At 45.4% G+C, this 14,175-nt stretch overlaps 2 protein-coding genes across 3 annotated transcripts; both read right to left on the bottom strand.

Annotated features, from left to right (window-relative positions):
* Window positions 1-848: 848 nt before the first annotated feature.
* LOC118673615 (cornifin alpha-like) lies at window positions 849-3,112 on the bottom strand. Its single transcript, XM_036344649.1, has 2 exons — window positions 2,956-3,112; window positions 849-1,903 (listed from the first exon to the last, which is right to left on the bottom strand). Exon 2 carries the CDS (start codon window positions 1,882-1,884, stop codon window positions 1,138-1,140), a length of 747 nt encoding a protein of 248 aa, XP_036200542.1. The 5' UTR covers window positions 1,885-1,903; window positions 2,956-3,112; the 3' UTR covers window positions 849-1,137.
* Window positions 3,113-9,631: 6,519 nt separating this feature from the next.
* On the bottom strand, window positions 9,632-12,594 carry SPRR3 (small proline rich protein 3). Of its 2 annotated transcripts, none has more exons than XM_036342220.1 (2): window positions 12,412-12,594; window positions 9,632-10,513 (listed from the first exon to the last, which is right to left on the bottom strand). In XM_036342220.1, exon 2 carries the CDS (start codon window positions 10,492-10,494, stop codon window positions 9,961-9,963), a length of 534 nt encoding a protein of 177 aa, XP_036198113.1. In that variant the 5' UTR covers window positions 10,495-10,513; window positions 12,412-12,594; the 3' UTR covers window positions 9,632-9,960. The 2 variants fall into 2 exon arrangements, with proteins under 2 accessions (XP_036198113.1, XP_036198112.1); XM_036342219.1 differs by lacking the exon at window positions 12,412-12,594 and adding an exon at window positions 11,512-12,180.
* Between the last annotated feature and the right edge of the window lie 1,581 nt (window positions 12,595-14,175).

The following is a 14,175-nucleotide window of genomic DNA, read 5'->3' as shown; positions in this document are numbered from 1 at the left end:
TGGACACATATATATGAATGGATGGCTGACAATTCTATCATGCTTCATGTCTCTGTAAACATTTTTATATTCTAGGAAGATGGAGTGGTGGGCTTTCCAGTCCTCACTGCCTGTGGTTCCTGCCACACTATGTGTGAAGTAAACAGTTTGCATCCTGAGGATGCAGTAGATCAGCTTTGGTGTGTTACTCTGGGAAACCTCCAATCTAGCTTGCATGGGTGTGTATGTATGTTTGTGTGAGGGGTTGAGTGGGGAGAGAAGTACATCCCTCTAGACGACTGGAAATGCCCTAAAGTTCCTCATTCCCTTCCTGGCAGAGTGGCACTCAGCGAATGGGAGAGGATTGATTGAGATAAATGTGGAGGGTGCGAGTCCTTGTGGATGTTTGAGAAACAGAGTCACAGGTATCAGAAAGAAATGAGCAAGGAGGAGCAGATTCACATATGTAGGAACAATATCCTTTGAAATAAACAGGAGTTGGCTAGATGAGTGAGCAATCTGAAAGCCAGGTGTAGGGGCAGGGCACTCAGGGTTAGAGAGTCAGAGTCAGCGCGGACAGGCACTAACTAGACTCCAGCATGACTCACTAAGTCGCAGGAGGAGAGCTCTGCTCCAGCCCTGGATGCCCAAGGAACAGCCTGTGGGTGGCATTACACAACCTCCCAATGCCAGCCCAAGAAAAGTCAGCGGTGGGGTAAGGGGGAGGGGGGACTCACCACCCACCTACTACCAGGGCCCAAAGACTCAGAAAGATGCCCTTCCTCACCAACCTGTCTGGGAACAGGTCCTATTTCACAAGGGAAAGGAAGAAAGACAATGAGTCAGATCACGACACACACAGTCAGGAGTGAAATGGAAAGTGCATTTAATGGGGGCGGAACAGAGCTGATCCACATATTTGCACCTTAAGTCCCTCTTCAGATGAATCCTGAGCTGAAACTAGGGTTCTAAGGTATCAAGACCCTCAGCCTCATTCAGAAGCTCAGAGGCCCGGAGTGTTTGGGAAGGAAGGCTTCATAGCACATATTTTTAGGGGGCAACTGAGGGAGGATTGTAACTCAGGGTAACAGCATGCTAATTACAAGGAAAATGGCACTCAAGCAGAATGGGAGAGGGGATTCAGCATCAAGGACCACATTACTTCTGCTTGGTCTGCTGAATTGGTGCTGGGATGACCGTTGAGGGACATGGCTCAGGAACCTTGGTTTGGCATGGCTCAGGAACCTTGGGGTGGCATGGCTCAGGATCCTTGGTTTGGCATGGCTCAGGAACCTTGGGGTGGCAGGGCTCGGGAACCTTGGTTTGGCATGGCTCAGGAACCTTGGTGTGGCAGGGCTCAGGAACCTTGGGGTGGCATGGCTCAGGATCCTTGGTTTGGCATGGCTCAGGAATCTTGGGGTGGCATGGCTCAGGAACCTTGGTTTGGCATGGCTCAGGAACCTTGGTGTGGCAGGGCTCAGGAACCTTGGTGTGGCATGGCTCAGGAACCTTGGGGTGGCATGGCTCAGGATCCTTGGTTTGGCATGGCTCAGGAGCCTTGGGGTGGCAGGGCTCAGGAACCTTGGTTTGGCATGGCTCAGGAACCTTGGTGTGGCAGGGCTCAGGAACCTTGGGGTGGCAGGGCTCAGGATCCTTGGTTTGGCATGGCTCAGGAACCTTGGGGTGGCAGGGCTCAGGAACCTTGGGGTGGCAGGGCTCAGGAACCTTGGGGTGGCAGGGCTCAGGAACCTTGGGGTGGCATGGCTCAGGAGCCTTAGGGTGGCAGGGCTCCTTGGTTTGGGGAACACATTGTTCCTGGGGTGGAGGCTGGCAGGGCTGTTTCACCTGCTGCTGCTGAAGCTGGGGAGGTGTGGTGCAGGGCTGCTTCTGCTGGTAGGAACTCATGGTTCAAAGGAGGCTGGACCTAGAGCCAGAACAGATGGTTTAAACAGGGATTAGCTGGGGAAGGAGCCACATTCAATACCAGTTCAGGTCTCCTAAGAAGCAAATGTTCCCCCTCCTCCGTTTATGACTAAGAACACCCTGGTGATTTCTGAACCTTTGAACAGGGGGAACCGAAAGGTAATTTGTTCAGCTCCACTCAGGGCCTCTCCCAGTGCTCTGTTTCTTCCTGGCACAACTTAAAACCCAATTAGCAACGCAACACAGCCGCAGGCTCCTGGCAGAAATATGAGAGCACAATATTGGATCACATGGAAATGTGATATGGTTTGAAAGAAAAAAAAACACAAAAACCCCCCACAACCCAGTAACTTCAGCCTAACATTTCTGGAAACAGAATGGTTTGTCACCTATAAGCTAATTACTGACTTCTCCAGAACCCACTTGATCCCCCTCTAGCCCACTCACACCCTACTCTTTCTCACACGCTTCCTTCAATCTGCTTGTTCAAGTACTACCTGAACACCATGGGTCACAGGCGGCCTCTGTGATCCTCATCTGATACCTTGGGAGGCATTCCTAGAGCAAGCCTTCTCTTTCCCAAACTGCACAGCACTTTGCTTGTCCTTACTGCTTTATGCGGGTGACTTTCTACATTGACTTTCTGCTGCCCATGTCTTATTTTCCTGTATATGCCGTAGTTTCATGGAATAAATTCTCTGTTGTCTAAATTGGTTTTTTTTAGCAAAGTACCAACATAAAACACTTTGGTGAAAGAATAAAATTCTCCGCATTAAGGTTAGGAATAAAGAAAGAGGTATAATGTCACTATAAGTTCTACCAACTCTAAGTTAGCAGGGTTTATCCTGCTCATGGAGGGTCTCACGCAAGCCAATCCTCTTCTCTCTGTCACAGCAAGAGCTGATGGGGCAGCATTGATAACATCTTACTAGTAAGTCCCTTCAAGCGAAAACTATGATTGCATTTACAACAAAGCTATTCCTAGAGGCTATAACTCTGATAACAGAACTTCAATAGTGCCAAGGAGGTTCCAATAAAAATAAAATAAAATACCTTGAGCAATTGGTAAGCGTTCGGAGGAAGGAGAGCCACCTGGTGCGCAGAGAAGAGCAGGCTGCGTGGTCACTCGGGCCTGGTGTAGTGTCCCCAGCCAACTGGCTTTTTATAGATGGAAACCTGTCTCAAGGAAATGGGATTTTTTTTTTTGGACTGCTATGTCTTAATCCTTTGCCTGTCAAACATGATTCACCCCAGTCCCCTCATCTACCTGTTGGTTCAGTCTTTGTGATGAAACCATCCACTTGACATTTTTTTGGCACTTGCTGTCTGGCAATGATGTCACCTGGGCCTTGTCCCCATGGAGGGTCCTTTACACCCAAGTGGAATGTTTACAGTGGGGGTGGTGTGGGCTGAAAGGCAAGAAGAGGGAGAAGTTCTAGGGCTGCTGGATCCAGAAACATCCCTGTTTCCTGGAGGCCCTAATCCCTGGTACAGTCCAGGCTTATTGAACTGCTTAGTATTGGAAGTGGATGTGGAGATAAGCAGTTGTTCCTGGTTCTCCTGGGAGGCCAAGGGCATGGTACCATGAATTTCCTCAGGTGGAAAAAAGTAATAATTCTCTTTACCCATTCCTAAGTGTAACCAGGTCTGCGAGGGGAAAGGCAAGGCTCAAATGATTCTTTTGGCCCTAAAATTCCTTCACTCCAAGAGAGACCGCAGCGTCAATAGCAGACAGGGGTATGGGGACCCCGACCAGTGATGGGGATGCTGATTGGTGAAAACCTGGAGAAGCAGTCAGGTTCAGCAGCCCCAGAGAAACCTGGTCCTTTTACCCATCCACTTGTTCTGTCTAATGTGCCAGTGGACCCTGAAGATGCTGCCTCCCATGAGGACCCCTTCCTGGGAGCAACACAGGAACATGGGACCTGTGATTCCTTGACCCTTTATATCAGAGTCCACTCTGCTTAAGATAAAATGAAAGTGAGGTCACTAATCCAGCCTGCCTTTCATATACAATCTGTAACAAACTGGGGTATTTGGAAAATCCAAATCATCCTTCAAACCCAGGTACTTGTGAGGTCCCTTCTTCCTTACCTTGGCTCACCTATATTTTGTGGAGTAGCTGCTGGCTCCACAGCTGTGTCACCTCCCCTGAACTGGAGCCCAGGACCAGCCAGCCATCACCAGGAGCGCTTCCCACTCATCCCCTAGTGATTATTCTATTCTTCATTCCCACAAGGTACTTGATAGATTGACAATAATAGAATAGGTGGATGAATGAATGTCATTACTTTTATGAGATACACAGAGGCTGCTTTGAGAACAGCTAGAAAGTTTCTTTTCTTTTTTAAAAAATATATTTTTATTGATTTGAGAGCCTAAGAGGAAGGGAGAGGAAGAGAAACATCAATTGGATGCTTTCTGCAACCCCCTACTGGGGATGGAACTTGCACCCTGGGCGTGCGCCCTGATGAGAAATTGAACCAGCGACTTTCTGGTGCATGGGACATTGCTCAAACAACTAAGTCTCACCAGCCAGGGCACTAGGACATTTCTTATAAAAGAAAGACTCCCTTGTCACAAGCCACATGGTATGAGCTGAGAATAGGAGTAACGGTTCAGCAAGAGTCAGTGACCTGATACACCTATCTGACTTGTGTGTCCTTTCCCCCAGACAACACCTTTTCCTTTCTAGCACCCGAATTTCTTCTTTACCCCACTGCACTTTTGTCTAACGTACAGCGAATAGTTGGATACCACACCTTTTCATATTATACATGGAAGCTCAATTTCTTCACCAGCAGTGCTGAATTAGCCAATGAATTTTCTGGCAACCACATGGCTTCTGATTGCAGCTAGCATCTCCCCAGTGACTTTCACACTAATGCCTTTGTCTGGATGCTGCTAATGTTCTTATTCCAAAGCCTGATCTTTCTTAGTCTCACTGGTTAACTGTACTAGACACCTTTTGGGCATCTCTACAAATTCTCTCTGCCCCACTTTGTATCCACACACTGCCATGTGGCCTTTGAATGTAGGCTCAAATGGGATTTGTGCAAGATCCTCCTGTCCCTTCCTGATCTAAGTCTTCTATGATACTAAAGTGCAGGGCACCCATAGAACAATGCACTGTTGAGTGCATAATCCAGGGAGAGTTAATGCACCTGGAGTCAGACTGGACAACTGGTCGTTGTGAACGGGAGTGATAGGAGGTTATGGACAAATACTTCTGCCTTCATCTCCAGACAAAGAGTTCTACATCTTCTCACCACACGAGAAAAAGCACACACACAAAAATATTTTTTCAAATGCGAACCACAATCTGATCGCTTCAAAATAGACATGAATCTCAAGAACTCAGGCTCAGCTACATGGGAGATCGCGGCCTTCCTAAGATTGAGCAGGATTAGTTACTTCTCAAGTCACCTAAAAGGACAAGTCAGAGCGTGTCAGGTGATGACATACCCTGGAGTCTCCCCACTGGAATATGTGCTCAGCACTGGAGGCCTGGCTCATCTTGTAGTTTCAACAGATGCTGGTGACAATGGAAATTTTTGAGGATTCTCAACTATCGCTCAAAGGACCTCCTCTCATTCATTCATTCACCTGATTCTTGAGTGGCTACAATAAGTCAGGCAGAGTTCTAGACCCTTGGGGGTATATCAATGAACAATAACAAAGATCTCTGACCTTGTGGAGTTCACATACTATAGGGGAGGGTGAAAATAAACAATAAAGAAACATGATGAATATGCAAATTATTTAAATGCTATGAACAAAAGGAATACCCATGTAAGCAATTGAGAGCACCAAAGAGGTGGTGGTGGTGGTGGTGGTGGTGGTGGTGGTGTGTGTGCGCCAGCGCGCGTGCGCCCTCATTGAGAATGTGATGTTTGAACAGATTTGAGGGTTGAAAAGTTAGCTATTAGGCTCTCTGTGGAAACAGTTCCAGGTCAAGAGGATATTCGATGTAAATGCTCTAAGGCCAGAGCTTGCCTGGCATGTTCCAGGGACACTGTGGCTGGACTGGAGAGAGAAAGTGGAAGAGAGGCAAGAGCCGAAGGAAAATAAGTTATCCTCTGCTTTTACTTTCTGCTGTCAGCTGTCATTAGGACAAGGATGAATCTTTCTTCTTCCAGGGCGCCTCTTCAGTCAGCAACAACAATCAGCTCAGAATAAGATGCATCAAGGAGTGCTTCTTCAGGCGCCCAAATGCCACTTACATTTCGTGGACTTTCTTGAAAATGTCCACTCTACACAGGAAGGTATAAGGGTGGATTAAAGTCACATATAAGAGGCTTTTGAAGACAGAAAAGCTCTCTTAGCAGGCTTTCGTGTGTCATGTGTGATGTAAAAAAAGATGAATTCTGGGTTACTCTAATTAACGTTTTGATATCATTTTTTTCCTTGAAAAATAGAATGGTTGTACCAGATGCTCTGACATCTTCTTTCATTCCTGGCATTTTAAATCTTAATGACCAGCTCTTTCCCAACACTGTGGCTGATTGTTCACCTCCCCTGGATCATGTATCCCTAATCCCTGCCAAAAACTCCCCTGCGGTTTTAAGTCACTGGTTAAATCTAAAAACCAGAATGATTAGGTTCAAGTAAGTAGCAGTGATGTTTTGAGGGATAAGCAGGAGCCTTGGGGGCAGGGTCCTCAGGATCAGAGGTGGCTTGGAGCAGGCGCCATGTCATGGAACCGAGGCCTGACTCAGTCCAGTGCCAGAGGAGAGTCCTGCTCCAGGTGTGGCTGTCCAAAGTGACAGGCTCTGAATTCCATTACACAATAGCCATTGCCATTCTTGAGATGCCCCCTAAATGTAATCACACACATGGAAACACACAGTATCAGGACAGATAGATGATGTCTACACCAACTCCTCTCTGATGACAGGTTCTATCATGATAGCGTGGCAGTAAATGGGGCAGAGTCACCCAATGACACATACAGTCATGAGTGCACTCAAAAGTGATTTAATGGAGGGAGAGCAGGAAACATGCATTTCTTCCCATTCAGATTCCCTCTTCAGATGAACCCTAAGCAGCTGAGGCCAACAAAACCACTAAGACCCCTGCTTAACTTAGAGGCCCATGGGACTTCTAAAATGAGTGTAAGGAAGGTTTCATAGCACATATTTTTAGATGTAAGAAAGACATGGTGACTCATGATGAGAACATACTGATTATAAGATCTGCATACAGTTAAGACACAGAAACGGAAGGGAAGGTGTTCAGTATCCTGTGGTCAGCTCCTCAAGGGCATGGCAGTGGACCACATGACTTCTGCTTGATCTTCTGCTGGGATGGGCCCATAGTAACCTGGAACCTTAGGGTGATTCAGATCTTGTACCTTGGTGGAGTTAGGCGGAGGAACCTCATTTAAACCTTGGTGGCTTCAGCTGTCAGTTACTGGGCAGGATTTGAGGTCCTTGGCCGGTGAGTCTGAGTGGGTTGTTGGCTCCAGTGTACCTACCAGAAGATCAAAATTGGGATGGAGCTGTGTGGAGGGATGAGACATAGGGGCTACCCCAACCAGGATGTGGCATCCCACCCTTGGGCTGCTGATCTGGGACCTGCTGCAGAGCCTCAGGAATGTTCTTGATGGGCAGAACATACATTTATTCTAGCAACATCTTCATTGACTTTTTTATTTTCTAATATCAGGATTAGAAGCTCTACAAAAATCAAATAACATTGTATAATGCATAAAGTGGCAAAACAGAGCTATTAAAAAATGAACACTAACATATAAGCAGCCAGAAATAGCCATAGTTATATTTTGCTTTATTCAGTGTTGTTTTATTCAGGATACATTTTTTCCCCTGTAAACCCAGACACATGCATCCATTATTAAAAAGATGTTTTTGCTTATATTGTTTAGTATCTGCTTTTGTAATAATATAATCAGAACTTTTCCCAATAAGACTAATCATTTTCCTACAACAATCTTTTTAATGCCTGTAGTATAATCCCAGCACAGACATCTCATCTGTTGTTGCATTATCTATTGATATGCATTTCAGTGTTATCAACTTTTTTTGTATTAGATACAATGCTGAAACAAATATCCTCATGTATAAAATATTTGTGTACATGCATGAATATTTCCTAAAAATAAAATTCTGGAATCAAATGATCATTCAAGAGTCAGGTAGATCGTTAAACCTTTTGATTCTTTCCTGCCAAACTCTTCTTTATGACGTTTAAACTATATTTATAAAATCTGTGTATTACAGAGTCCATTTCCCCATTAAGAATCAGCCTATTTAATCGTGAGTGGCCCAGAGTTATCGCTAGACTCTTCCACTATTGAAATCAGCAGAAACATGAAGCCATTTCAAATGTGCATACCAGGCAGACCCAAGACACGTCATTCCCTTCTGCCAGTGTGACAACTACTCAGCACATTGTAATAACTTGTTGGACGGTTTCTGTCTTGCAGTTTCCAAAGATTTCCGAGTTCTTGCCAACTCTGTTTGGAGTGCTTGTGCATCACGTCACTCAGATACTGTCACCTGCCTCACACCTGCTAGGTGTTATGGACCATCAACCTTGTCAAGAAATGGGCTTCACTTTCCAGTGACCACTGCAGCCATTCTGAAATTTTATGTTGGCTTTACTGGTTTTGGAAAAAATCTCCCTAAAATCTCAGACCCATTCAACAAAAACCTGCAAACCTATTGATCACCCTTGAGATCAAAAGTGGCTGCAGGAGAAAGTTAGGGTCTAGATATATAGAGATCTAGGTTCTAGGTGTGATTCAGAAACAATTTCTCATTGGTCTCGATCTTCTTCTCCTTTCTAGATATCAGTCTCTTTATCTGGAAATTCAGGGGCTGTACTAGGTGCTATTTAACTCTCCTTTCACTCCTGACATTTTATAGCTTAATGACCTGTTTCCACCAGTTCCTGGCTAGTTATCCACCTCACTTGGATCACTTACTCCTCCACATAATCTCTTCTTCAAACTCAGCTCCTTTTTCTAATCTCTTGATAGATAGCCGTCCGTGGTTTATTTTGGGAGGAACACCATCTGAAGTGGGAGCGTGCGGTTGTATATATGTTTATATGAGGACCTGAATATTGTATCTCCCAGAGAAGACTACAGATTCTCTGAGGGGAGGCACTGTGTATCCTCCTCTCCCTCTTCCTGGTAGAGATAGTATCAGGCCTCCCTGCACATGATGGGTGCCCAGCAAAAGATAACATTGTCTGAGCTGAGGACCGAGCTGTATGGATAATTAGGTGTATGTGGCTACTTGAATAAATGTGCCTCTTTGTGAGTGTGTGTCTGTATGTGTTGGATGTCTGGAAGGTAAAATAAATGAAGAAAACCAGAAATATTAGGTTCAAGCAGTGATGTTTTGGAGAATAAGCAGGACCCTTGGGGGCAAAGTCCTCAGAATCAGAGATGGCTTGGAGCAGGCACCATGGGACTAAGGCATGACTCAGTCTAGTGTCAAAGGAGAGCCCGGCTCCAGGTGTGGCTGCCCAAAGTGACAGGCTCTGTGTTCCATTACACAATAGCTATTTCCATTCTTGAGATGCCCCTTAAATGTAATCACACACACACACACACACACACACACACACACACACACACACACACACTCATGGAAGCACACAGTAACAGGACAGGTAGATGATGTCTACACCAACTCCTCTCTAATTGCAGGTCCTAGAACAGGAAGGGGCAGATTTACTCACTAAGACAAGCAGCCAAAAGTGGAATTAAAGTGCTTTAATAGGGACAGAGCAGGAAACAGGCATTGTTCTCATCCAGACTGACTCTTCAGGTGAGTCCTGAGCAACATAGGACCAGCAGAGCCACTCGGGCCTTCTGCATAATTCAGAGGCTCAGAGGACTCTTCAGAGTGTGCAAGGAAAAGTCTCATAGCAAATATTTTTTTAGGATGCAAATAAGAGAAAGATTCTGACTGATGGTGAGAACATACTGATTACAAGGTCTACAGATAATCAAGACACAGAAGCAGAAGGGAAGAAGGTATTCAGCATCCGGTGATCAACTCCTCAAGGGCATGACTGTGGTCCACATTACTTCTGCTTGGTCTTCTGCTGGGCTGGGCCAGGAGTAACCTTTGAAGGAAATGGCTCAGGGACCTGAGGCTGGCCAGGCTGAGGGACTTTAGGGTGGACTGGCTCAGGAAGCTTGGTGTGACCCTTCTCAGGAAACACAGGATTGCCTGGTTGAAGATGCTGAGGGTAGTATGGCTCTGAAATATCTTTTTGGCCTGGTTGAGGATGCTGGGGGTTGTATGGCTCTGGAACTTTGGTTTGGCCTGGTTGAGGATGCTGGGGGTAGTATGGCTCTGGAACCTTGGTGGGGCCAGGTTGTGGAACGTTGGTTTGGCCAGGTTGTGGAACGTTGGTTTGGCCAGGTTGTGGAAACTTGGTGGGGCCAGGTTGTTGAACGTTGGTTTGGCCAGGTTGTGGAACCTTGGGGGGGCATATCGCCTTGATTATAGGAACAGATGGTTCTTGAGGTGGAGGCTGGGAGGGCTGTTTCACCTGCTGCTGCTGAAGCTGGGGAGGTGGGTTGGTGGGCTGCTTCTGCTGGTGGGAACTCATGGTTCAAAGGAGGTTGGACCTAGAGACAGAAAAGTTGACCCAATGATTTGGCGAAACAAGGAAAAAGACAAATTTAATGTTCAATATATCTGCTAGTGTGTCCCTTCAGATGTGAGAGCCTCTCCTCTTTCTCTCTCCCCTGAATCAATGGAAACTTCGTTGATCCCTGTGCCCTTTCAAGGAGAAAAGCTTAAAGGTGCTTATTCTGCTCCATATGAGTGGACCCCTGGCCTATCCTTCGTCTCTTCCTGGTGATTCTGAAAACCTACATTGGAAGCAAAACACAACATTGGCTCCCAGGATTGATCAGGTCCCCAGGATTTTAATAATTTGGGAGGATGATAAAGTCAAAAGTCTAAGATCTACCTTCTCGAGTCCACCACATAGCTCTCCTAAGAGAACTGCACACCAACCTGCCCTGAGCCACATGATTCCACCTCTGACCCTCTGTCCACATCCTCTCCTCTGTACATGCTTTATGGAAGGCTTTCCATCCTGTTGCTATTTCCACACATGTTCACCCATCCTCCCAGACACTCTTTGTCAAATCCAAGTCACCTTCCTTATTTGCCACAGCACAATACCAGCCTTGTCCTCTCCGTTAATTACTTTTCTTGAAGTATGTTTGTAAATTATGCCCATGTTCTGTGTTCTTTGATAGATGGTAAGTTAATGGATTAAAGAAAAAGCTTCTTTTGAACATCCAAATCATCAGTGCCATAATATTTCAAATACTCAGTAATGATTAGAAGGCGTATTAAAAGTCACTAAAAGTACCCTGGTCATGGTGTAGTCTCTATTCTGTAACTGAACAAATCATCATTACAGAAACCATTCCTTTTGTTTATCCCAAGTTTCATAGTTACAATCTGAGTGGGAAGTCCACAGACCTGAATGTCACCTTAAACACAATTACCATTGCATTTAAAGTAAATATATTTTTAGCATGACAAATAGACTCCAAACAAATAAAATACAATGGGCACATATTAAGAAATTACAAGTAGAGAGACTTACCTGGTGCAGAGAAAAGTTCAAGCTGTCTGGCCTCTTGGGTCTGGTGGGGAGTCTCTGGCCAGCTAGCATTTTATACAGAATATGAGCCCTGCCTTAAGGAAGTGGAAGTTTTTTTGGAATGCTCTCTCTTTATTCCAGCTTTTGTAATGAAAATCTCTGGCTTAACATTTTTTGGCACTTACTCTTTGACAAAAATATCACCTTGGGCTTGGTCCCACTGTCTACCCTTTGTGATGAGGTTGGTATGGATAACAGGATTCCTGGGCGGTGATGAGTTATGTCAGGGGGAAGTTCTGGGTTCTGGGACCAGGAACAAGTGTGTTTCTTGGATAGAAACCTGGTCTTTAGCTCAGATTAATTCTATTGAGTACTTTAATTTTCTAAACGGATGTGGAGATGAACAATAGGCACTACTGGTTCTTCTGGGAGGCTCTGAAGAATAGTAGGTGAATCATCTGATCTTTACTTAAGTGACTATTCAGTACGTGACAATAAGTGAACAATATGCTGTTCCATTTCTTAGCAGATCCAGCCCTTTGAGAGGAAAGGAAAGGCTGAAATGCCTGCTTTAGAAATGAACTGTTTTTACTCTGGTGAGAGACTTAAGATGCCATGTTGCCCAAGGACAGTAGATGTCATTGGGGATGGAGATCCAGGACTAACTGGGTCTGTTCAACATGATGCACAGCCCTGAAGACCTTGCCTCTCATGGGTTCTCTTTTATCATACACCAGTCATGTCCTCAGATCATGGTAAGATGAAACAGAGGTCACTAACCCTGAGTTGACCTCAACATGCAATCTTTTGCTAGGTGTGCCCCTGGAGAAATCCAAACATCCTTAAAACTCAAGTATGTGAATGGATCCTCCCTTCCCACTTCTTTACCCCTGTGATACCTACCATGAACCTGAACCCTTAGGCAGAGCCAATGCTATGAAGTCCTTCCATCAGATCCCAAAGGTCTATTTGCACTTTATCCTCACGCCAGTCCGGTAGATGTTCAGTCGATGGGCAATTGTCATTTTCCCTGATGGATGTGTAGTTTAGTGGAAGGAAGGAGGGAAGGAAGGAAGGAAGGAAGGAAGGAAGGAAGGAAGGAAGGAAAGAAGGAAGGAAGGAAGGATAGAAAAATCATTGTTTTAGAGAGGTGTCTATAAATTGCTTTGATAATCATAAAGCCACTACTTGAAAATGACTCACTTTCTTATGACAGGTCTCATGATATAATCTGAGAAGAGGGTGAGGGCTCATCACCCTCTTCCTCTGCTTCCTTTCCCACCCATCTTCTCTCTCTGCTAGTGTTGGACTAGTCACCTTCCTCAGGGATGCTGCCAGTGCCACCATGATATCTAAACTCTACTTCCTGGTATCACATTAGCTCTCCTCTGGGGTTGGGTCCAGGTCCAAAACCATCTCTCAGGAACCCCTAGCATAAGGAGCTTTGACCAGACTTTGCTGTTTCACCTGGGATTCTTATCTCCTGAGGTACCTACTCCTCTGTACGAATCTGGGTCTTTCTCGTGTCCTATTTTGATTCTGGACTTTGGTTCTAGAAGAAATGCCTTTCTCATCTCCTATTTTTCTTTCCTGGGTGGGCTTTCTACTGCCCTGTCCTGATATCTTGTTCACTCTTATAAAAGCCTCTCTGGCATCAGCCTCTAGGACTTCTCATTTTCCCAATCCTGTTGTTCCTTTTTGTTTGGACAACATACTCAGTGTCTGGCTGTTAAGGCTCTTTCTGCCCTTCAGAGAAGCTTGGTTTGTTCACCAGTGTGCATGCACTGAGGAGACTAACTGCCATTGCAGAGCGTGAATCACATCACTACTGATAAAGAGTCTCGCTTCCAGAGGTGCCTTGACCTTTCCTGGCCTTAGGAGGCTGCTTCTTTCCCCATATCAATGGCCTAGGCCAGTGATGGCGAACCTTTTGAGCTCGGTGCGTCAGCATTTTGAAAAACTCTAACTTAACTCTGGTGCCGTGTCACATATAGAAATTTTTTGATATTTGCAACCATAGTAAAACATAGATTTATATTTTTGATATTTATTTTATATATTTCAATGCCATTTAACAAAGAAAAATCAACCAAAAAAAATGAGTTTGCGTGTCACCTCTGACACGCGTGTCATAGATTTGCCATCACTGGCCTAGGCCTTGCTTGAGACCTGAATGTGGACAATATTGGGTAACTTTAAAAGTTTCTGGGCCTTGCTCTTTTGTCATGACTGTATAGACTGTTCCCACATAATTCCTTGGACTCTTTCTTTTCTTGAGCCTAGGTTCCAGCATGGTAACAACCTGCAGCCCAGTGGGAACTCCCTTACTGAACAGTTCTCATCTAGACCAGATACTGTCTTCTGTTTTCTTCAGCACACATGGAGACTCAAGATGCTGCTGGGGCCGAGGAAACCAAGACACACCCATGCAGAGAACCAAATGTGCATTTCTTTTTTTAAAAAAAATATATTTTATTGATTTTTTACAGAGAGGAAGGGAGAGGGATAGAGAGTAAGAAACATCAATGAGAGAGAAACATCGATCAGCTGCCTCCTGCACACTCCTTACTGGGGATGTGCCGGCAGCCAAGGTACATGCCCTTGACCGGAATCGAACCCGGGACCCATGAGTCCGAAGGCCGATGCTCTATCCACTGAGCCAAACCG

This window comes from Myotis myotis, unplaced genomic scaffold, assembly GCF_014108235.1.
Source record: "Myotis myotis isolate mMyoMyo1 unplaced genomic scaffold, mMyoMyo1.p scaffold_m19_p_18, whole genome shotgun sequence".
In the NCBI taxonomy this organism is placed as follows: Eukaryota; Metazoa; Chordata; class Mammalia; order Chiroptera; family Vespertilionidae; genus Myotis; species Myotis myotis.
Note: the sequence above shows the minus strand (reverse complement) of the source record. Positions and strands in the feature narration are given on the sequence as shown.

Coding starts and splice junctions, on each gene's coding strand:
- SPRR3 (XM_036342220.1), bottom strand. CDS start 10,494: ATGAGTTCCCACCAGCAGAAGCAGCCCACCAACCCACCTCCCCAGCTT.
- LOC118673615 (XM_036344649.1), bottom strand. CDS start 1,884: ATGAGTTCCTACCAGCAGAAGCAGCCCTGCACCACACCTCCCCAGCTT.